The sequence below is a fragment of the Pelodiscus sinensis genome, chromosome 3 (genome assembly GCF_052426305.1).
Source record: "Pelodiscus sinensis isolate ZL-2025 chromosome 3, ASM5242630v1, whole genome shotgun sequence".
Classification (NCBI taxonomy): Eukaryota; Metazoa; Chordata; order Testudines; family Trionychidae; genus Pelodiscus; species Pelodiscus sinensis.
In genome coordinates, this window is record NC_143054.1 from 44522621 (window position 1) to 44547659 (window position 25039).

General features: G+C 50.1%; 1 protein-coding gene across 18 annotated transcripts in view; it reads left to right on the forward strand.

The window, feature by feature from the left end:
- The window catches only part of MLIP (muscular LMNA interacting protein), a 158591-nt gene that overhangs the window by 96701 nt on the left and 36851 nt on the right, over nucleotides 1-25039 (forward strand). For 17 of the 18 annotated variants that reach the window (XR_012902553.2, XR_012902554.2, XM_075923617.2 and 14 more), the window contains one exon: nucleotides 21234-21359. Coding sequence is in view for 16 of the 18 variants with exons in the window: in XM_075923617.2 (XP_075779732.2) it covers nucleotides 21234-21359 (126 nt within the window). In the remaining 2 variants the exon portion in view is untranslated. Of the gene's footprint in view, nucleotides 1-14101; nucleotides 14167-21233; nucleotides 21360-25039 lie in introns of those variants that run through there. The other variant, XM_075923628.2, reaches the window with a different exon arrangement.

Below are 25039 nucleotides of genomic sequence, written 5' to 3' on the forward strand. Positions count from 1 at the left end.
CCCGGCGTTCTCGTACCCACCGGGGGTCCAGCTGGTCCAGCGGCTCGGTCCCGTCCTCTGGGTCCGCGAGTGGTTCAGCTGGCGGGCCCGCCCAGGCCTTAGTAGCCCGGGCAGGGAGGCCCTGGCCGGCCTCTGGGACGGTGGCTGAGGGCGGCCTAGCCCGGGTCTTAGCCTCCCCAGGCAGGAGCTCCAGCCAGGCCTCCGGCTCCCTCGGAGGCTGGGCCCTGACTGAGCTCCCAGGCAACCTTCTTATAGTCCTAGTCCCACCCCCTGACTTCCGGTCAGGTGAGGGGGCGGGGCTAGGCCGGGCCCAAAATGGCCGCCAGAGGGGTTCCTCCGCCTCCGGCTCAGTGGGTGGCCATTCCACCCCACTACACTTGTGAGAAGGAGGAGAGGCAGCAGGGTGCAGGGGCTGCCCTCTTCCCTCTCCCCCCACCCCGCTGGTTCCTGGTTCCTGCTTCTGCACCAGCCGGAGTCCTCCCCACCCAGCTGCCTACCCGCCCGCCCGCTGAGGCCTGCTCCCTGGACGTCACTGCACCCCACCACCACCACCACCACCACCGCTACCACCACCTGCTGCTGTTGCTGCCTGGGGGGAGAGGGGGGGCCTGCCAGCTGCCCTCCCTCTCCCCTCCACCACTGTTCCAGAGGAGGAGGACCACCCCACCAGCACCTACCACCCGGAGGCCTTCCACTGCCGCCTGCCTGCTGCTGCTGCTGCACCCCGCTGAGGGGGAGAAGAGGAAATCATCACCATTAAGAACTGTGGAGGGGGTTTGTTCACAAACTGAGCTTTTCAATCTGCTCCGGGGTGGTGGTGAACTGAACTGTTGAAAGGGGGGCTGGGGGAGAGGCTCGGAGCCCTCCCCCCAGTCCAGCTGCCCCCCCACCCCACCCGCTGCCACCACCCCCAAGGCCCCCTCCACCACCCTTCGCCACCTGGACTGTCTCTTCTCCCCCTGGTGGGGTTTGCTGCCCCGCCTGCCACCTGGGACTCTGCTGCAGCGGTGGGCGAGGTTGAGCCCCACACAGAGCTCGTGGGTGTGCTCCCTCCCCCTCTTCTGGACTTGGCCCCCCTCCCTCAGCTACATCTGGCTGGGGGGCCACCCTTACCCCCGGTCACCCACCCTACCCCAGCAGCTTGTTTTTTTTTTTCCCCCACTGCCTGCCCCTCCCTGTTAGCTTAGTTTGGTTCCTTCCCTCCCTTCCCAAATCCACTTACCCACCACACCTGCTCCCAAAGTCATCTGCCACACCCCTGCCCCAGCCAGCCCAAGAGTGTGTGCCCCGCCCCACCCAGCTGTTGTTTGCCTCCATTTTATCCCTCCCCACCCCCCCCAGCCCTTGAGCACCACCTGATTTGCCTCGCCCCCTCCCTGCCCTGAGCGCTTGTGCCCCCCCTTTTAGTTAGCCCCCTTGTTCACCGCACCTCCCCAACGGCCCCACAACCCCCCCCCCCCCCGTATCCCAGTGCAGCCGGAGGAGCCGGCCCCCGCCCTGTACCCGTTACCTTGCCCCCTGCCTGCCCTGCCGGCACCCTCTTCCTCCGCCCCAGCCTTGCGGGGAGGAGTGGTTGCTGGCCCCTCGGTTCCCCTGCTCTATCCGCCCCTTTTGGTTCTCTCCCTCCCAGCAACCAGTCGGCGGGAGGGAGTAGTTGCCCCCCCCCTTTTTTCCCTTCCCTCCCAATTATACGCCCCCCCCCACCCTTCCCTTCCCTTGCGTGCCCCCGCCCCCGTATTAGCGCCCTCCTCCTCTGCTACAGCCTCAGCAGGGAGGTGAGGCTGCTAACTCCCCCCCCCATATCTTCAGTTGCCCTCCCCAAAACCAACACCCTCCCTCTCCCCCACCCCCCCCATTTCAGACACCCTCCTCCCTCGCCTGCTGTCTGGTAGGGAGGAGCGGTAAACCCCTCCTCCCCTTCCTGCTATCTGTGCCTCCTTCCTACCCCCCTTTCCATGATGGAGGCAGTCCCTACCGCGGCCCCCTCACTACCACCAGGCCCGACAACTGCTGCGGCTGACCTCTCGACCCCAGGCCCGAGCTCCGCCGCCGCCACGGCCACCGCTCCCTCAGACACGGGAGCAACCATCACCTCGGCCGGAAAAAAGGGCGGGGGGAAGAAAAAGGGCAAAAGCCCGGCCCCGAAGGCCAAATCCATCATGGCCAAAGCCGCCCCACCCTCCGCAGCCCCTCCTTCCCCTGCTATCCCCTCCACCAGCTCTGGGGGTGACGCAACTAAGGCCCCCAGAGCGTACGCCCAGGTGGCCGCTGCTACCCCCTCACCTGCCCTGTCATCAGCCCCGACTGCCGCCTCCAGCTCCATCCCTGGCGGCCGCGGCCCCTTTCCCACCATGACCAGGAGGCACGGCGTCCGCTGCCTCCTGGTTGCCGCCTCGCCCCACATGGAAACCTACGTGCGGGCGATGGCGAGGGTGGTGGGGGCCTCGGCCGTGGTGGCGGCCTCCAAGATGTACGGCAAGGCGGTCTTCTTCCTTGCCTCGGAGGCCGCCGCCCAGGAGGCGGTGGAGAGGGGCCTGGCGGTGGGAGGCGTGCACGTGCCCCTCGAACCTTTGGAGGACCTGGGCGTACGGGTGGTGCTCACCTCCGTCCCGCCCTTCCTCCCTAATGCCGCCCTGTTACCTTCCCTCTCCACCCTGGGGAAGCCCATCTCGACCATCAGCCCTCTCCCGCTGGGCTGTAAGGACCCCGCCCTCCGCCACGTTCTATCTTTCCGCCGGCAGGTACAACTGCAGCTGCCGCCGGCGGCGCGTGGCGGGGAGGCGCTCGAGGGGTCCTTCTTGGTGCCCTACCAGGGGGCCCATTATCGGATTCACTACTCCTCGGGGGAGACCCGGTGCTTCCTCTGCCGGGCGATGGGGCACGTCCGGAGGGACTGTCCCTTGGCCCGGTCGGAGGAGGCGTCCGGGCCCCCCGGGGCCCGTAAGGGCGCCGGCCCCACCACCGCCGGCCCCCCTGGTAGTCCGGGATCCGCGGCCGCCCCTCCTCCAACCGACGGCCCTGCCCGGGAGCCAGAGGCGTCCCCCCTGGCGTGCCCGAGCGGGCAGGCGGGCCCCACCTCTGTTCGGTCAGTCACCGCGGGGCCCGAGGAGGAGAGGGTGGCGCGGTTGCCGCAGGGCGAGGGAGAGGGCCCTCCCCGGGTGGAGGTATCCCCTTCCTTCCCACCCTTGCCACAACGCCATCCCCGAACCCCAAAAGTGCCCCCCGGCCTTGCCCTCGCTGACCGGCCCTCCACTTCCACCTCGGAGGGCTGGACGCTCGTCGGGGGCAAGCGCAAAGCCCGCCGGTTGCGGGCTCAATCTCCCCCCTCCGATGAGGAGGGCGGGAAGGCCCCCCTCCGAAAGATCCCGAGGGGGGCCGGCGCTGCCCAGAGCGCCCCCGACGGGCATCAGCGGGAGGCGCCGGCCGAGGAAGCCGTGGCAGCGAGGGGGGACGATGAAGTCCCCCCTGAGGAGCCTATCCATGAGGAGGCCTCTGATGGAGCCCCCCCGGCCCTGAGTTCAACTGAGCCCCCCTCCGTTCCCGCTGAGGTAATTGTTGCCTCGGCGGCCGGAGGGGAAGGCTCCGGGGCCGAGGGGATGGAGCTTAGCTCCATCTTCGAGGAGATCGAGGCCCTGGGTCTGACCCCGCTCACCCAGGGGGAGGACGACCCCCCGCCAGCGGGCCTCGGTCTGGGCGGCGACTCTGTGGCGCCGCCCCCTCCTCTCCCCGATCCCGTGTCCCAGGTGGCTGACCCCGTCCTCACACTTGGGGCGCCCCTGATACTGCCCACTGGCCCGGCCGACTCGAGCGCCGGAACGGATGCCGCCGAGCCCTCCGGGGCGACGGCTGGCGCCGAGCGGCCGGGTCCCGGGGTTGGGGGTGCCCCCTCTCCAGCTACCGAGGCGGGGCAGCCATCCCCCTTTCCCGTTGGGGGCCCAGCAGAAAATGCCATCCAGGCCGACGCCGAGGCATTAACACTTGCCTCTCCACCTGAGCCCGGCGTCGGCGCGGGCCCCCTTCCTGTTCCCGACCCCCAACTTCCCATTCGGGAGGCGCCGCAGCCCGGTGGGATTGCCACAGGGGACCCTTTCCCAGACCCCGTCCAGGATCCCAATTCCCTCCCACGTCCCGATCCTCCCCCTACTCCCGCTTCCGCCCTTTATGAACCCATCTCCAGCCCCGAGTCCTCCCCTGTTCCCGATCCCTTCCCTACCCCTACCTCTGCCCCATTCCCTGCCCCCGACCCACTGTCCGGCCCTGAACCTACCCCTCCCCCCGGCTCTGCCATGGAGGTAACCCCTCCCTCGCCGTCCCCCCCTTCTTTTCCCATCCTGGTCCCCGTTATGTTGCCCGATCCGTCCCTACCGCCCCCCCAAACGTCCGCCAGTGCCACCCCCGCGAGGGCCGTCTCATTCCCGCTAGCTGCGGGCGGCCCTTCGGGGGTCGTTTTTGTATCCCCGGTCCCCAACCCGTTGGGGGCTGCCTTGTTCCCTCCGCCGCCTCCTTCCCTGCCGGGGTCGGGGGCGGGCAGCGCGGCGCCAGCAGCAACGGCGCCGCGTCGGGGATCGGATCCCTGTTTGCCCGTCTCCGTGGCCCGTGAGCTTCATCCGGGGGCCCGGACGGAGGAGAATCCTGGTTCCCCCTCGGTGCTGAGGGGCGAGCTGCGCCAATTCCTCGCGGATAACCGCGGGGCGAAAGGAAAGGTGCAGCTCGCCCTCCAGCGCTGGGGGGACTTCCACTCCATCCTCCAGGCCACTAGAGCCTTGTTGCAGGAGGGGAGAGGGACCAGTAGGCAGGACGACGCGGCCTACCGTCAGACCCGCAGGTTTCGGGACGCTCTCCTGACCTTCGGGTCGGGGAGCGGTCTGCTGCGGGGCCTGCGTGAGGCCGCCGACTCGCCTGTCCGCGAGGATCTACCCCAGCCCTCACTATGAACTGTACCATCCTCGCAACATTGAATGCCCGGGGCTGTAGGGCGGGTCTCCGCAGGAGCCGGGTGCTCTCCTTCCTTCGGGAGGGGGGGTACTCGGTGGTTTTCCTGCAGGAGACCCACACGACTCCAGCCGTCGAGGCTGGCTGGCGGCTGGAGTGGGGGGACGGGGTGTATTTTAGCCACCTCGGCGCCCACTCTGCCGGGGTGGCCACCCTGTTCTCCCCTGCCCTACGGCCCGAGGTGCTGGGGACCGCCGAGGTTGTCCCGGGCCGCCTGCTGCACGTCCGGGCCCGCGTGGAGGGGCGGACGTTGAACCTGGTCAACGTCTATGCCCCGAACGCGGGCCCGGACCAGGTCACCTTTTATCGGCAGGCGGCCACCTTCCTCGGCACTCTGGATCCTCGCGAGGGCCTGGTCCTGGGCGGGGACTTCAACACCACCCTCGATGACCGGGACCGTGTAGGACTCGCGAACTGCCAGGCCGCGGCGGACGTCCTCAGGGAGATCGTGGAACATCACTCCCTGGTGGACGTCTGGCGAGACCACCACCCGGACGACAGTACCACCTTCACTTACGTCCGGGTGGGGAAAACACGGTCGAGCCACTCCCGGTTGGATCGCATTTACCTCTCGCGATTCCATCTGGCACGAGCCCACTCCTCCAGCATCCGGCCGGCCCCGTTCACGGACCACCATTTGGTGTCCGTGAAGGCCTCTCTGACTTCGGAGAGGCTGGGGCCGGCCTATTGGCATTTTAACAATAGCTTGCTGGAGGACGTGGGCTTCGTGGCGTCCTTCCGGGAGTTCTGGCAGGCCTGGCGGGGGCAGCGGCCCGCCTTTCCCTCGGCGCGGCGATGGTGGGATGTGGGGAAGGTGCGCGCCCGGCTCTTCTGCCGTGACTACTCCCGGGGCGCCAGCCGGCGGAGGGATGCGGCGATAGAGCAGCTGGAGCGGGAGGTCTTGAAGCTTGAGAGGCGCCTGGCGTCCGCCCCCGAGGATCCACTCCTCCGCGAGGCGTGCCGGGAGAAGCGGGAGGAGCTCCGAGCCCTGGAAGATCACAGGGCCCGGGGCGCTTTCGTTCGATCCCGCATCCACCTCCTTCGGGAGATGGATCGCGGCTCCCGCTTCTTCTATGCCCTGGAGAAAAGGAGGGGGGCAAAAAAGCACGTCACCTGCCTCTTGGCGGAGGACGGCACCCCCCTCACGGATCCGGTGGAGATGCGCGGAAGGGCCAGGGCCTTCTACGCCAGTTTGTTCTCCCCGGATCCGACCGAAGCCGACGCCTGCAGGGCGCTCTGGACCGAGCTCCCGACGGTCAGCGCGGGCGACCGAGACCGGCTGGAGCTGCCTCTCACTCTGGCCGAGTTCTCGGAAGCCCTCCGTCTCATGCCCAACAACAAAACCCCGGGCATGGACGGGCTGACCGTGGAGTTCTACCGCGTGTTCTGGGACGTCCTCGGCCCAGACCTCGTCACCGTCTGGGCCGAGTCCCTGGAGAGCGGGGTCCTCCCTCTGTCGTGCAGGCGAGCGGTGCTCGCCTTACTGCCGAAGAAGGGGGACCTCCGCGACCTACGGAATTGGCGTCCCGTCTCGCTCCTCAGCACGGACTACAAGATCGTAGCGAAAACCATCTCGCTGCGACTGCGGTCCGTGCTGGCGGACGTGATCCATCCCGACCAGACCTACACCGTCCCGGGCCGTAGTATATTTGATAACTTGTATTTGGTCCGGGATCTCTTAGAGCTCGGGTGTAGGGACGGCTTGTCGTTCGCCCTCCTGTCCCTGGACCAGGAGAAGGCGTTCGACAGGATGGACCACGGGTATCTCCTGGGCACCCTGCAGGCCTTCGGCTTCGGGCCCCGGTCTGTGGGTTTTCTCCGGGTGCTGTACGCCCTCGCGGAGTGTTTGGTCAGGCTCAACTGGACCCTGACCGAGCCGGTCAGCTTCGGGCGGGGGGTACGTCAGGGGTGTCCGCTGTCGGGCCAGCTGTACGCTCTGGCGATCGAGCCCTTCCTCTGTCTCCTCCGTAGGAGGTTGACGGGGTTGGTGCTTCGGGAGCCGGAGCTGCGGCTGGTCCTGTCGGCGTACGCCGATGACGTGCTCCTCGTGGTCCAGGACCCGGGCGACCTGGCGCGGGTGGAGGCTTGCCAAGCCGTCTACTCGGCAGCCTCCTCCGCCCGGGTCAACTGGGTCAAGAGCTCTGGCCTGGTGGTCGGGGACGGGTGGCGGGCTGGCTCCCTCCCACCCGCGCTTCAGGCCATCAGGTGGAGCGCGGGTCCGCTGCTCTATCTGGGCGTTTATTTATCCGCCACGCATCCCTCTCCGCCGGAAAACTGGCAAGGTTTGGAGGCCAGGGTGGGTGAGCGGCTGCGGAGATGGACGGGACTGCTCCGGTGTCTCTCCCTTCGCGGGAGAGCGCTGGTACTCAATCAGCTGGTCCTGTCCATGCTCTGGCACCGGCTCAACACCCTGCGCCCGGCCCCGGAGGTCCTGGCCAAGCTCCAGAGGGCAGCTTTGGGGTTCTTTTGGCCAGGACTGCACTGGGTCTCTGCAGGGGTCCTGTCCCTCCCCCTGGAGGAGGGGGGTCAGGGCCTGGTCTGCATACGCAGCCAGGTCCGGACCTTCCGCCTCCAGGCCCTGCAGAGACTCCTCTTCAGTGCAGGTAGTCCGGCATGGGGCACCTTGGCGCGCGCTTTCCTCCGCCGCCTCCGAGGGCTCCGATACGACCGGCAGCTCCTTTTTATCCACCCGAGGGGTCTTCCGCGAGACCTCTCAGAGCTGCCGGAATTCTACCAGGACCTCCTCCAGACCTGGAAGCTGTTCTCGGCGACCAGGTCCGTTGTGGCCTCCGAGGGGGCAGACCTCCTCGCGGAGCCCCTGCTCCACAATCCAGCCTTGTGCGTGCAGGTGGCGGAGTCTCCCTCGGTGCGCCGGAGGCTGATCCTGGCAGAAACCACCACGGTCGGAGACCTCCTGGACTACGACAGGGGGGACTGGGTGGATCCCCGAGCGCTCGCTCGGCGCATGGGGCTCTCCACCCCCCGAACCCCTCTGCGCCTAATCCAGGAGGTGAAGGCGGCTTTGCCGCGGCCCGCTCTCGACTTCCTGCAGCGGTCCTTGCGAGAGGGTACACCCCGCCCCTCCCCTCCTGCAAAGCCTCCGTCCCTTATTATTGGGCCCCTGTTCCACGGGCCCCCCCGGCCTCCCTACCCCTGGACCCCCAGCCGGCTGCAAAATCTGCAGCCGGTCTGTTTCCAAGCCGCGCCAAGGCAACATCTGTACACGCTCGTGCTCCACACCCTGCATTTCCCCACCCTCGTGTCCCGCCCTGATACCAAATGGCGGGACTATCTAAGACCCGTAGAGGGTGGGGAACCCCGGTGGGCCAGCGTCTACTCCGATCTTATTCCGCGGCCCATCGGGGACATCAGTTGGCGGCTCCTTCACGGAGCCGTGAGCACGGGCGTGTACTTGGCGCGGTTTACCCCCATCCCAGACACCTGCCCCTTCTGCGGCGTGAGGGAGAACCTGGCGCACGCCTACCTCGAATGCGCCAGGTTGCAGCCCCTATTCCGGCTCCTCCAGAACCTCTTATTGAGGTTCTGGCTGCACTTTTCCCCCCACCTATTCATTTACGCACACCCTATCCGTGGCCCCACAAAGTCGCGAGACCTCCTCGTCAACCTCCTCCTGGCTCTAGCTAAGAGCACCATCTACAATACCAGGAGGAGGATGCTAGACGAGGGGGTTCTCTGCGACTGTGGGGCCTATTTCCGCTCCTCCCTTGTGTCACGAATCCGGGCAGAGTTCCTCTGGGCGGCGTCCACTGGCTCCATCGACAGCTTTGAGGAGCAGTGGGCGCTGTCCGGGGTTCTCTGCTCGGTGTCCCCATCCGGCTCCCTTATTTTGAACCTCTAACCCGCACTCCTTGATCCTTTATTCATTATTTGTCCCAAGGAATTAGTTGGACATGGGTCCAGTGTCCCTCCCATAAGGCTGGGGAGGGGCTTTTAGAAGGTGGGCGGGCTTCGCCCGCCCACCATCCCATGTTTTCAAATAGACCCCACTACACTCATCCAAAATGACATAAGACCTCTTCCCTCCCTAGCGTTCAATGATCAACTTTGCCCAGCAGTTGCTGAATGCAAAACAGCCATTTTCCTCCCATATCCTGGGCCCATTTTTTTTTAACCAAATCTATCAACAGTGCTTTTTAGAACAGCCTCAGGGCTTCCTTAACCTGCTCTGGCTTGTATAGCACTCCATTGATCTTTGGAGCAGCTGGAGACTCCCCATGCATGCAGTGCTCCATGAGAGACCGAGGCTAACTCTCTTCTCTGGTTAAATATTGTGGAGTCTAATGATGTGGGAGTGTTGATTATGGAGACAAATTGACGAAAAAACCAAGATTGATTAGAAAGCATTCAAAAATGCAATCCTCTGTGAGGGATTGGAAAATACAGTTCTTGTTTACAGGAAGACTGCTGTAAAATAAATGGATTTAATAACTGTTATGAGCAGTGCACACCCTTTGGAACCAGAGAAGAACCCAGGGTACTTGTAATAATCTCATTTTCTAGCATCCCAAATAAGAGGAAGAAGCATTGATTTCTAGACCTTGTGACAGGAGAGTTCCAGAGGAAGATGAGACCTGAGCACAGGAGAATTGTGAAAGGGCAACTAGGTCCCTCCAGAGCCTGTTTTACCAATTTATTAATTTCTAATAAATTGGCAGTCTCTAAGCAAAGACAATTATTGGGGAAAACACACTGGATTTTACTAGAAGCACGGGGTTCTATTGGGTGATTCCTGGCAACCAAACTCCAAACTTTATTTACTTTTGACTTATGTGGGTAGTCAGTCACCAGCCATGGAAGGATCTGCTAGGCCTCATCTACTCTGAATAATTGTCCCATGCAAATAAATGATTGTTTCCCCACCTCATTTCAATTCACAAAAATCCTTCACTGGATTAGCAAGTGTATATTTAAAACTCCATTTGTGCATACATTCTAAACAGAGAATTTGAGCATTAGAGTTCCTTGGGATAGGGTTGGGTTGCAATCATAGAATCATAGAATAATAGGACTGGAAGGGACCTCAAGAGGTCATCGAGTCCAGCCCCCCGCCCTCAAGGCAGGACCAAGCTCCGTCTACACCATCCCTGACAGATGTCTATCTAACCTGTTCTTAAATATCTCCAGAGAGGGAGATTCCACCACCTCCCTTGGCAATTTATTCCAATATTTGACCAACCTGACAGTTAGGAATTTTTTCCTAATGTCCAATCTAAACCTCCCCTGCTGCACTTTAAGCCCATTACTCCTTGTCCTGTCCTCAGAAACCAAGAGGAACAAATTTTCTCCTTCCTCCTTGTGACACTCTTTTAGATATTTGAAAACCGCTATCATGTCCCCCCTTAATCTTCTTTTTTCCAAACTAAACAAGCCCAGTTCATGAAGCCTGGCTTCATAGGTCATGTTCTCTAGACCTTTAATCATTCTTGTCGCTCTTCTCTGTACCCTTTCCAATTTCTCCACATCTTTCTTGAAATGTGGTGCCCAGAACTGGACACTGTACTCCAGCTGAGGCCTAACTAGTGCAAAGTAGAGTGGCAGAATGACTTCACGAGTTTTGCTTACAACACACCTGTTGATACAACCTAGAATCATATTTGCTTTTTTTGCAACAGCATCACACTGTTGACTCATATTCAACTTGTGGTCCACTATGACCCCTAGATCCCTTTCCGCCATGCTCCTTCCTAGACAGTCGCTTCCCATCTTGTATGTATGGAACTGATTATTCCTTCCTAAGTGGAGCACTTTTCATTTCTCTTTATTAAACCTCATCCTGTTCACCTCTGACCATTTCTCTAACTTGCTACGGTAATTTTGAATTATGTCCCTATCCTCCAAAGAAGTTGCAACCCCACCCAGTTTGGTATCATCTGCAATGAGTCTGAGAGGTTGGTTTTAGATGATAGAATGTTTCAACAACATTTATCATTGAATAAATATTTTTGGTTGAAATAATGTGTCTAGCAACGCATTTGTTCAGCCCCACCCAGCTTTGGAGTCAAGGATAAAACTGAAACCTCTTGGTGAATGGGACCCCATCTACACTCAACCAACATTCTGACAAGTGGTGGTTGTGAGTCAGTTGTCTAAATTAATAAATGGTTTTCAATTTGTCCTTTAGGAGGAGCAGCTGTGAGCTATGGCAAGCTGCATGGTAATATCAGGCATTATGGACATGAGGATGAACCATACAGGCTAAATCCTGAGCGGTTCTGAGTTCCAGCTGAGTGTATGAAGCCTGTTGTGGTTTGTGGGAGTGGTATGTGCTAAGTGGCTATTTATTTAGAATTCTCTGGAATAGGCCGTGTTTGAGTATATACTATAATGGTCAGACACCAAGCAAAGCACAAGAAAGTGACTCAGTTCAAAATAAAATAATAACTGCACTTGACATTTGTTAGTAATGACAAAAGTTTTGTAGGGAGATGCCTGTATAAGAACAATTCATACATAATTCATTCCTTTCTTGATTTTTTTTAACAAGCTCATGATTTGTTTCCAAAAAGTTTATTATTAAGGAAGAAACATTTCACATTTATATTTTAGAAATACTTTTTTATAGTTTGATTTCTGCATCCAAACACTAAATTAGAGGTTAAGATCACCATGCTAGAAGAAGCATAGTAGTGATATCCCCGCCAAACTAACTTACCTTAAAAGAGTTTTATGCTATACCCTGCCAAAATTTTCTAAAGGCAGAATGCAACATCTGTATTAGCACTGAGGATTCTAGAGAGCATGGTAGCTGGAATGTGTTTGCAGAATTACAGGAAGGCCCTGGGAATTAAAGAAAACTAGATTAATTTATTTCTTAGCATAGGAAACAGGTAAAGGAGGCCACTGAGCCATATGAAGACCTCGTGATGGGAAGCTAATTTCTAAAATGGCCAGCAGACTGAGGCAATCATCGTAATTGAGATCCTATCTCCCTGTGCAGGGAGCAGGGAGAGAAGGCAGTTGGATGAGGAACGATCATGGAAAAGGAAGCACCACTGAAGAGGTGCATGGCTGGAATGAATGAGAGGTGTGATAAGGAGATGGAAGGGCAAAATCTAGGAAAGAGGAGGAAAGGGTGTCTGTATTGCTGATACAAGAGAGAGTAGGAATAATTAGAACAAGGAATAAGATAATGGAAAAGACAAAATAATGGAACAAAATATGCAGAAAAAGAGGAGAGGGGCAGGCTATGGGTATAGATGAAGACAGAGTGCATACAGACAACAGAAAAGACTAGGTTGGAATTAGAGCCTCAGGGAGAGAGTTTTTAGAAAGGACCTAGACTTAATGAAAGGTTTTGGGAATTAATAACATGTTAAGAAGTCAAAATAATCTGAAAACCTACCCAGCTTCTGGGCAGGTAAGGAGGGTGGAGCCCTAACTCCAGACCTCACTTCCTAGGCATTTTATCTTTCTGTGGACCCTTTCTTCACCCAGCATTTTCAGTAGGCATAAGTGCTTGGAACAGACTAATTTCTAATGTCATCAGAATGACTGCCTGCACCTTTGTATACTTGACTTTATAGTATCCCATCTACTGTACTGTGGGTGTATATGATCTAGTGAGGTTATTTTAATGATACACCTGTAAAATGCAGATAGGGATTCAGCCCTCCATTGAAAAGAGCTTTGAGATCTCTTAGTGAAAAGGACTGTAACAGAGGCTAGTTATTATGATTTAATAATAATAATAGAAAAAGCAAGAGGTGAATATGTGCCTGCATCCACTTCGTATTGAGTACATCACTCACATATAATGTTTGGCCATTACTGTAGCCTTTAGAATTTTGGGGTGGTGGTATTGTCACTCAGTCCCACGTAGAAAAGAAAAATCTCAGATTGCTTATGGGCACTTTACCTACTGTCAGTTTTCCTGTCTGCTAGCAAAGGAAGAGCTCAGGCATTTGTTTCTGAAGTGAGAGTTTTGTTAGAACTTGATAGGTAGCTAATAATGTATTTCCAGTTCTGATTGCTAGCTGATGTGCATCTTACTGTTGGCAGCATATGACTCATCTGACTGAGGGCACTTGACGTCAGTGTTCTTTAGAAAATGCAGCCCTAAAAGCATTTGTAACAATGTGCTTTTGAAGGCAGTGCTTCATCTGTAAAGACAGCTTATCCTTGATTATTTCAGGTAGCTCAATAGACTTCTAATTACATAGTTGTATAAGACCATTAGCAGACCAAGAGTACTTTTGTCAGTACAGTAATCTGATAAGAACTATGCCATCACAATCCCATATTTTACTTTATTTTTTATATTTAACTTTTTGTTGGAAAACAGACAAAACACCAGCCTTTTAATTTATAACTCATCTTAACTGAAACAAGAGATAAATATGAAAGGTACAATGTTGGGGTGAGCATAAGTAGTATTAATTCAAGACCATCCATAATTTAAACTTGTATCCCTCTAATCAACAATCTCAAATACCACCATTCATTTTAAAGCTCTTCTCTTCTTAAATCACTTTACTCGTAGTACTTTTTGATGGCAGATGATTTAGATTAAATGAATTCAGTTTTGTCAATCTCTACTCATATATGAAATCTCTGGATTTTATTGATCAGTTTTGTGGCCCTACCTTCTACTTTCTCTAACATATTTGTATTTTTGTTCAAATAAGTAGTTTAACCAATTATTTGTCTAACCAATTATTTATAATATTCTTTATAAGGACATATTTATGAAATACTTGTACTATCTCACACAATATCCTGTCAGTCTGTCAAGCTCATTGCCAATATTTTCTGCAGGGACTGAAATTAGAGGACATGTTTGAATTTACTGGGAAAAGAGGTTGTTGGCAACACTGCAATATAAGTCAACAGTTAGTTGACTACAAAGCAGGAGGCATGGAAGAGTACAGCAGGGATGTAGGGAAAAGTTCTGACAGTCAAAAGCATAACTGGGTTAAAAAAAAGAACATCAGTTCATGGAAAATAAATTCATCAAGGGTGTTAGCCCAGATGGTCAGAGATGCAACCCCATCTCCATATGTCCTTAAGCCTTTAGTTGCCAAAAGCTGGGACTGGATGACTAGCGATGGATCACTCAGTACCTGTTCTGTTCTGTTTATTCTCTCTGAAGCACCTAATGCCAACCACTACTGGAAGACAACATACTGGGTTAGATGGACCATTGGTTTGAACCAGGTTGGCCATTCTTTTGTTCTTACGATAGCACAGTGTCCATAAGCATATACTATGTAACCCCCTTGAGTAAATCCACTTCATATTGGGGTTTTTTATTGCATTTGCACACATTGCTATCCAAGATATATGATATTGAGGGCCATGACACCCACCTACATCTTGCTCCCATGTAGAGCTGAGTGAAATTTTCCATTCAAGCAGTAAATTCTCAAATCAAAAAACAAAGGGGGTCGGGGGAGGAAGTACCAAAACTATCTATGTGTTTGGGTTGAATTGTGTATAAAATTTTGTCTGGAGAAAAAAATTAGGGGTTCTTTTAGAAAAAAATATCAGTGAGTTGCTTTGACAATGTGTTTTGAATTAACATAGTATGTCGACACTTAGTTGGCCAAGTAGCCATTTTATTTTGAAATGCCATTTGATATATTGTGTTCAACCTGAACGAAATTTTTTCAGTTTGTTTTATTTTCGCAAGAAAGTGTGATTAAAATCAGTTTTGGTTTGAAGTGAACTATTTTATTTTTTTATTGTTTTGGTTTGGCCATTAAATAAAACAAAAAATCAACTCTTTACTTAGCTCTGCTCCGAGGGGCTGTATCTGTGATAAACGTGATGCTTTGGAAACATGGAATATTCAAAGTCTATTATATTAAGATGTAAAAACTTAAAAAACAATAAATAGTCTAGTAGCATGTTAAAGACTAACAAAATATGTAGATGGTATCATGAGCTTTTCGTGGGCACAACCCACTTCTTCAGGTTACAGGAGTATTGGAAGTCCAGAGCCAAGAATCAATAAGGCAAGGTGGAGAGGGAGAGAGGCAAAGGAAAAAAAATGGAAGAAAAAAAGAGACAGTGAGTAGGTGAACTTCAGAGGGGTAGCTGAGTTAGTCTGTAACAGAAAAAACTTAAAAAACAACAAATCGTCTTTTGTTTTTTAATTGTTAACAAATTGGTTTTTAAGTTTTTCCTGTTACAGACTAACTCAGCTATCCCTCTGAAGTTTATCTACTCACTGTCTCCCCCCCCTTCCCTTAATTATTTTTGGATCTGGACTTCCAAATGTGCTAGGGCAGTGGTCCCCAACCTTTTGGGGCTGCCGGGGGTGGCAGGGCTGCGCACATGCCCGGGGGCGGGGCCACCCATGCACCGCACTCCCGGGGCTGGCGCCACTCCTGTGCCAGATGCCTAGGGGTGGGGCCGCCCATACACCGTGCGCCCGGGGCTAGAACAGCCCATGAACTGCATGCCTAGGGCCGGTGCCGCTCCTGTGCTGTGTGCCCAGGGGCGGGGACACCCATACACCATGCGCCCGGGGCCAGCGCAGCCCGTGCACCATGCACCTAGGGGCAGGGTCGCCCCTGTGCTGCATGCCTGGGGCCGGCTCCACGCCTGAGCCGCGCACCCAAGGGCTGGCACTGCCCATACGCCACGCACCTGGAGCTGGAACAGCCCTTGCGCCGTGCACCCAGAGGTGGGGCCACCCATACCTGCATGCCCAGGGGCCGGCACAGCCCATGTACCACGTGCCTGGGGGCAGGGCCAGCCCCGATCACTCGGCGGGTACACAGAAATGGCCCAGTAGGAGCCATGGTGCCCACGGGCACCGCGTTGGGGACCACTGTGCTAGGGACTCAGGCAATGACTTTAATTGATAATTAAGTGACAAACACCTCAGGAAAGCAGTCAGTCTCTCTGTGTCTCAGTTCTCTACCTGAAAATGGATCTCTGGTCTCCCACTCATTGTCTGACTTGTTTATTTAGATTTTAAGGTATTCAGGACACCGTCTGTTCCTTAAATCACCAATATTCACATAAAATTACATTAAAATATTACAAAATGTTGTATTACAATATAAAAACAAAGATAGAAATAACATAAAGTAAGCACACCTTAAATGATCATTGAATACTGATCACTAAAACATCATCATCACCAACCCTCGTGCAGACATGAGAGGAGTAATATGGTATACAAAATGACTGGCTGTTATGATGCTTTGTCGGCGTGCTTTGGAACAGAAAATTTGTACAATGTCCTCCAAGTCAGGGACATACAATCACTCGGGGACAGGGATGTCGTCAAGGCTGTATCAGAGGGATTTGAGAGGGTGGCATAATGCCTTACCTTGACACACATACCAAAGAGCTGCTGCTTCGTTGCAAAAGGTATATTCGCCAAAACCTTCCAGGACAACACTTCCATCTGGTTGCACATGGATCTCATGCATAGAAGGAGACATAGCTAGTGAAGGGAATATTCCCCACACCCTCCTAAAACAATAATCCCTGAAATATTCTGCAAATTCTGAGCAATACTGCTATGCTTAAAAGAAGTACTCAGGATCTTTTTATAGAAATAAAGGCAATGTGCCTCCTTTATTAAGAATACAATAGTGAAGCAGCTAGCATATGGTTACATAGAGAAATACATACACACACACTGTCTCACTAATCAATGTTATATTTACCAGTCCATGGTCCGTGTCTCTCTGGTGATCAACCAAATTGATCACGGATAGAAGCAGGGCTCTATCTGTCTGGACTGATGCTCCAGTATTGGCAGGAAGCACCCAAAAATTATGACAAAACAGCTCCTTTTTATAGCAGTTTTCCTTCACTGGGATCAGTAAGTTTCACATCATCATGCTATAATCAATTGCCATTGGATGAGTTCTTGTTTCCTTAAGTTATTCTTCTCATATCACAACTATCTTGTCCCAATTGATAGGTGCTTGCCTTATTGTTTAGAGTTGTCAATCTGCAATCTGTCAGTCTTTTAGAGTTGTCAATCTTTGTAGTAAGATGCATGTAGTAAGGTCGTTAAGTTCAATAGGCTGAAATGAAAAGCAAATGGTTTTTCCTTGTGAAGACGTCTGATTTGTGGGCATTAATTCTTTGGCGAAGAGTCTAAGAAGTCTGTCCAATATATATAGCAGAAGGACACTGTTGGTACATGATGGCATAAATTATATTTCTGGATGAACAGGAATATGTGTTCTTGATAATATAACTGACATGGTTAGGTGCAGTGATGGTGTCTCCAGAATAAATATGTGGACAAAGTTGGCAATGGGGTTTGTTGCTTGGGAACCTACCTGGACATAGTCTTAACGACCTTACTACATGCATCTTACTTCAAAGAGACTTTAATACCAGATTACACAGGGAAACTTCAGAACTTTCTTTCATCCTTAAATTTGACACTTTACAAATGGGCCTTAATAAAGATGCTAATTACCTTAATCATTACAAAGATAGCCTCCCAATTATCACCCCTGATTAGCCATTCATTGACTCAAATAGCTATTCCGTCCCTCCCTCCCTCGCTCTCACTCCATCTTCTGTACTAAATCTGATTTGTCAGTTTAATAATGTGTTCACTTTTTTCATTGTATTTCTTTGGTATATATGGTCATAGAATCATAGGACTGGAAGGGACCTCGAGAGGTCATCGAGTCCAGCCCCCCGCCCTCAAGGCAGGACCAAGCTCCATCTACACCATCCCTGACAGATATCTATCTAACCTGTTCTTAAATATCTCCAGAGAGGGAGATTCCACCACCTCCCTTGGCAATTTATTCCAATATTTGACCACCCTGACAGTTAGGAATTTTTTCCTAATGTCCAATCTAAACCTCCCTTGCTGCACTTTAAGCCCATTAGTCCTTGTCCTGTCCTCAGAAACCAAGAGGAACAAATTTTCTCCTTCCTCCTTGTGACACCCTTTTAGATATTTGAAAACCGCTATCATGTCCCCCCTTAATCTTCTTTTTTCCAAACTAAACAAGCCCAGTTCATGAAGCCTGGCTTCTTAGGTCATGTTCTCTAAACCTTTAATCATTCTTGTCGCTCTTCTCTGTACCCTTTCCAATTTCTCCACATCTTTCTTGAAATGTGGCGCCCAGAACTGGACACAGTACTCCAGCTGAGGCCTAACTAGTGCAGAGTAGAGCGGCAGAATGACTTCACGAGTTTTGCTTACAACACACCTGTTGATACAACCTAGAATCATATTTGCTTTTTTTGCAACAGCATCACACTGTTGACTCATATTCAACTTGTGGTCCACTATGACCCCTAGATCCCTTTCCGCCATGCTCCTTCCTAGACAGTTGCTTCCCATCTTGTATGTATGGAACTGATTGTTCCTTCCTAAATGGAGCACTTTGCATTTCTCTTTATTAAACCTCATCCTGTTTACCTCTGACCATTTCTCTAACTTGCTAAGGTCATTTTGAATTATGTCCCTATCCTCCAAAGAAGTTGCAACCCCACCCAGTTTGGTATCATCTGCAAACTTAATAAGCGTACTCTCTATCCCAATATCTACATCATTGATGAAGATATTGAACAGTATGGGTCCCAAAACAGACCCTTGCGGAACTCCACTTGTTATCCCTTTTCAGCAGGATTTAGCACCATTAACAACAACTCTCTGACTACGGTTATCCAGCAAATTATGCACCCACCTTATCGTGGCTCTATCTAAGTTATATTTGCCTAGTTTATCAATAAGAATATCATGCGAGACCGTATCAAATGCCTTACTAAAGTCTAGGTCTATGACATCCACCGCTTCTCCCTTATCCACAAGGCTCGTTATCCTCTCAAAGAAAGCTATCAGATTAGTTTGGCATGACTTGTTCTTCACAAACCCATGCTGGCTATTCCCTATCACTTTATTACCTTCCAAGTGTTTGTATATGATTTCCTTAATTACCTGCTCCATTATCTTCCCTGGGACAGACGTTAAACTGACCGGTCTGTGGTTTCCTGGGTTGTTCTTATTCCCCTTTTTATAGATGGGCACAATATTTGCCCTTTTCCAGTCTTCTGGTATCTCCCCTGTCTTCCATGATTTTTCATGCCAATTCTCTTCCAGAATATGATCTGAGGAAGTGGGTCTGGCCCATGAAAGCTCATCACCTATTAAACCATCTTGTTAGTCTTTAAAGAGCTACATAATTTTTCCTTTTGTTTTATCTTTTAACACACATTCCTCATTCACACACAAAAGAAAATTGAATTCTTTGTTACACAGACACAATATGAATATTTAAACAGGAACATCAAATTACAGACTGGATTCTGGTCTGATCAGCAAGAGCTGTCACTGACGTCTAGCTCAGTCCACTAGGAACAAGCACATGGAACATCTTGGTCAACCCAGACTAACAAAAAAAGCAGAAAAACACGATGGTACATAGGTGACGAGGTCCCAACCAAGTGTTCCTCTGGGGAACTGGGGGAGGGGAGGCTGCTCTCTGGATAGCAGCAGACCACATATGGCACAGGAAGAGTGGGGTTCACCTTCTGGCCTCTTAATTTTCCAGCCTCCTCCCCACTATTCTAGGGTTCCCACATTCTCAGGAACCCCCAAGTCAGCAATATGTGGGCAGGAATCCTGGAAATGACCAGGAAATATTTCACCTTTTGAGAGGTTGCTAACATGATACAATCCACCCCATCCATGTGGTGCTTTAAAACAAGATTCAGGGTTATTTAGAACATCTTATGCCACATCTACCTGGCGTAGGAATGTCATAAAATGACCCACATCATCCCACCAGCAGAAATTGCTTCATAATAATGGCTGAAATTAGACATTTGTGTCCCATTGTGAAGGAAGAGTGCATATTAGAAAAATTGCTTTAGTAGCAGCAATAAACAAGGAGAATACTTGAACAAAATATCCTGGACCTAGAGTCCCTCCTGTATCAAATGATTCACAAACAGCTCTTACACCAGGAAAATAACTCTGGATTTGCTCATTCAAGAGGCAGATTTAATGAGCACAGCCAATAATCTTACACAGACTCAGCGATACCTCCCCCACAGTGCAGGAGGAAGCAGGCACACGCCCAACCCCATGCTTGTGGGTCAAACCACTAAACCCATCTGAAGTGGACCCCATAGAGAAAACCTCACTCCTAAGGGAAAAAGGGAGGGAACCAACGACACCTGTAAAAGAAAGAGAAATCAAGGGACAAAATAAAAACCAAACACAGACTAACAGAAACCCAGCTAGTGCACACAGCACCTCACAAACAGCTTCACTTGAGGCAGCAGAGGAAAAGGAAGACAAAAACAGACTCCATAGGTGGCCACAGGTTAGGTAACTCCTCCAGTACATGGACACCTCAAGTTTAAACCCTTGCTCTGAATCAGGCAGAGCAATAACTTAAGTCCCCCTATACCCAGGATGAGTGCTCTGCATAGAAAGGGTGAACCTTTTTCTCTCAACCACAAATACAGAACAAATTTTGATTTTTTTTTTACACGCTGGAATTACTGTTTTACATCCAGCTGTACTTCATAGAATAAAAAATTACTCTCTCTCATCATTTTCTGCTTTATTGCTTATCAGGGGCTGAAGGATGAGAAAGTTGAGATATTAGTACTGAAAAGCCTGATTACATTTGTGCAAATGGTTGTTTGCTGCTGCTGTTCATAGTCTGTTTCAAGTTTTTTTCCTGTATACTGGGAAAGCTCACATGATATTTGGCCAGAGTTTGCCTGGCCTGGATTTTCTAAAAGTGCTCTCTTGCCATGTGTTGGTGCAGGACATTAGTTAATATACTTGCATCATCTATTACCCTTCTTTCTTGTTTTTTTTTTTTTCATTTTGTGGTGTCTTTTTGAAAAGTTCACACTGCAATTTGCTGCCTACAAACAGATATGGTTATACATAATCCATGCCTTGATGAAGTTGTTAGGATGCAGTTGAGCACCTAGCAAGAGGTGACAGGAACAATAGTTTGACAGGCAGGCTAGTTTCTTTTATTCAATTGATAACAAACAGATGTTAATTAAGAGCTTCCTGTGATTGCAGAATCAAAACATGTGTCATCTTTCTCCATATTCTGAAATAAAAACAGGTCAGTCAATAAGGAAATGAATGATTTTGGTCCTTGCATATTTTTAAATGTCATCTTCTGAAATATGGTAGCTTCAATACAACTGGAATCAGAATGTCCAAGAATAAATATAATGTTCTATAATCTGTTACTCTTCATGTTTTTAAATATCTGTTCTCTTTTCCCCTGTGCGTGCTATGTATCTAGACAAAGCCTGGTGTTATTCGTCCAGGGCCAGTGAAAACAAAAATCTTACTGAAAGCAGAGGAGCCTTATCAACCAAACCCTTTCAAAAAATACCTTGAAGAAACCGGAGATCCAGATATTGAACAGGTGAGTGCTTTATTTAAAATTCACCTCCACCATCCCCAGGATTTGTTGTGGTTGTCAATTTCCAAAGAAACTAATGAAGTTGAATTTTGGACTCTTGTTTATTTTATATATAAACTAAGGGATTTACTCAGTGTTGCTTGGCTCAGATAATTTTTGTTTTTCTTCATTTAAATCATTGCTCTGAGATAGGGCTGGAGATATGGGCTTCAGTATGCAGGCTGCCATGGGAGAAAGGACAACTCCCTCCCACTCTCACCACAGTAGCTTGAGCCCAGATAAGAAGCATCTGTCCATGGCTGCTGCAGCTGTAGTCGGCACAGCTGCGGGAGGGATACATGTCCCTGAGCTTGGGGACAGACAGACAGATACATAAAGAAAAAACTCTCTGAAATATACAGTAAATAGTTGCCTCTTTCTCCACCCCTACCCCCCCTGCTTCCCAATGAAGTTATATATGTCCTGGTTCCCATCTCTGGCCCCTTGCTGCCGTCCTGTGATAATTATACAGTATAACTGTCCCTGTTACCAGAAACGTCCATCTGTGTTTATAAGAAATAATTGTATCCCAGGCACATCCCATTGTCCTGGCATAACCAAACTCTTACTTCATAGAATATAATAATTAGAATAATAGAATACTAGAACTAGAAAGGACCTTGAGATGTTATCAAGTCCAGTTCCCCCGCCTTCATGTCAGGACCAACCACCATCTAGATCGGTGAGCTGCATGTGGCTTTTCAAAGAAAAAATTGCGGATCCTGCACGCGCGGCTCTTCAAGGGGCAGCTGTATAAAAGAGACAGAGCCGCAGCATGCAGTGCATCCTTCAAAATGGCCACCATTAAAAGGACAATGCCTGCTCTGCTGTTAAAAGGGCAGCATCCGGGCCTTTTTTTTCTCAACAACATTTTTCCCTCGTCTATTTGCGTTGCATCCACCACTATTTTGGCTTTTCATTTGTAATGGGTTGGCCATTCCTGATCTAGATCATCTCTGACAGATGTCTGTCTAACCTGCTGTTAAATATATTCAGTTATAGAGATTCCACAACCTCCCTACACAATTTATTTCAGAGTTTAACCACCCTGATGTCCATCCTAAATCTTCCTTGCTGCAGATTAAGCCCATTGCTTCTTGTCTTATCAGAGGTTATGAAGAATAATTTGTCCCTTTCCTCCTTATAACACCCTTTTAGGTACCTGAAAACTTCTAATGTGCCCTCTGTCTTCTTTTTTCTAAAGTAAACAAACTCTCATGTTATCTAGACCTTCAATAATTTTTGTTGCTGTTCTCTGGACTTTCTCCAGTTTCTCTACATCTTTCCTGAAATGTGGTGCCCAAAACTGGAAACAATACTCCAGTTGACGTCTAATCAGCACAGAGTAGAGGGGAAGAATTACTTCTCATGTCTTGCTCACAATATTTCTTTCAGTGCATCTCAGAATGATGTTTGCTTTCTTTGCAACAGTATCACACTGTTGATTCATATTTAGCTTATAGTCCACTATTACCCTACATCCTTTTCTGCTGCACATGTGAAGCTGGTTGTTCTTCCCTAAGTACAGTACTTTGCATTTCTCCTTGTTGAACTTCCTCCTATTTACCTCAGACCATTTTGAATTATGATCCTGTCCTCCAAAGCACTTGCAACCCATCCCAGCTTGGTATCATTTGCAACCTTTATAAGCATACTCTCTATGCCATTATTTAAATCATAGATGAAGATATTGAACAGAATTGGTCCCCAAACTGATCCCTGCTGAACTCCATTTATTCTGCCTTTCCAGTATTACTGTGAATCATTCTCTCTGAGAATGGTTATCTAACCAGTTATGCACCTACATATGGTAGCCCATCTACGTTTTGTTTCCCTAGTTTATTGATAAGAAGGTCAAGTGAGACTATATCAAATGCTTTACTAAAATCTATGTTTACTGTGTCCACCGCTTCCCTCTTATTCACAAGGGTTGTTATCTTCTCAAAGAAAGCTATCAGGCTGGTTTGACATTATTTGTTCTCGACAAATCCATGCTGGCTGTTACCTATCACCTTATCATCTTCCAAATGCTTTCTGATGGATCCCTTAATAATTTGTTACATTATCTTTCCTGGAACAGAAGTTAAACTGACTGGTCTGACTGTAGTTTCCTGTATTGTTCTTATTTCCCTTTTAATAGATGGCTACTATAATTGCCCTTTTTCAGTCTTCCTGAATCTCCCCTGTCTTCCATGACTTTTCAAAGATGATGACTCAGATATCTCCCCAATCAGCTCCTTGAATAATCTAAGATGCATTTCAATAGGGCATGGTGACGTGAAGATATCTAAGTTTTCTAAATAATATTTAACTTGTTCTTTTCCTATTTTAACTTCTGAACCTACCCCATTTTCACTGGCATTCACTATGTTGGTGGTGTCCAATTGCTGCCAACCTTGATGAAAACCAACACATAGAAATTGTTAAGCACCTCTGCCATTTGCACATTTACCATTGTTGTTTTCTTCTCTCCATTCACTTTTGCTTTAAATTATGATAAGAGGAAGCTGCATGCCAAATGTGGTGGTCCTGGCTCTTGCCATTTAGGAGTCATCTTTGGACAAACAGACAGTCAGACAAACTCTCTCAAGTATACAGTAGATATATTGCTGCTGTTTGATATTAATTTATTATAAAGATATATAATATTGTATAGTATTAAACAGCAAGAATATATATGCCACTTTCCCATTTTATATTTAAACACTTTCTTATCGTGGACAGTGGGTGAAGCTGCTGGTTAAGGCTCCCCAGTCTGTCTTCCCCTAATACTCATTCCCTCCTCTGCTCAGGTCCCGCCCCCTTCCATTGTCTCACACTTCTCTTCCCTCTTCCTCCGCTCATCTCTTCCAGCCAAATCCCTGAATCCAAATGTAGCAAACGACATTAGAAAAAAACCCACTCTTCTAAAATTTGAGAATGAAGCATGCTTTCCACTGCATTCCAGATTATGTAGACTAGACATGCAAAAGATACCAATTTACAGAGCCCTACAAATCCATGGATATCTACTTTATATCTGTGGGTTTACTTTTGCAGATACGGATGCAGATACAAATTTTGTATCTAGAACCTTGCAAATCTGTGAATACCCACTTTATATAAAATGTGTGTTTTAGATAAGGGTGGTCTTTGAAGAATTTATTTTAAAAACTATATGTCTCAAGATCCAAGCATTTAAGGTGAAAGCTGAATATTCAGATTATGCATCAAAAATCAATTTTTATAGACTTTTTATAGGTGTGATTTTATAATCTTCAGCAGGAAACTAAAGCAATATTTAAAGCAAATTGTAAATGAAGTTCCTGTAGACATAGTAATGCACAATTGTTTTTGTCAGTAAATTCAGACCAACAGTATATAGGAGGCCCTCGACTTGCGATGTGATTGGTTCCAGGGAAAGTGTTACAAGTCAGGGATGTTGTAACTCGACCAAGGACATAAGTCGGTGGTTTCCAGCCTCTTCTGCACTTATAAAAATGGTTGGGGCCTCCTGTGTCTTTCTTGGTTGGCGCATGCCTGTTAAATGTTTTCATTGCCACTTAATGGCTATTTCACAGGTTCAGTGTTATGCTAATAGATCTGGCAAGCTGGATGTTAAATTAATAGATTCACTGTGGCTGGAGGGAATTCATCAGTCTGCA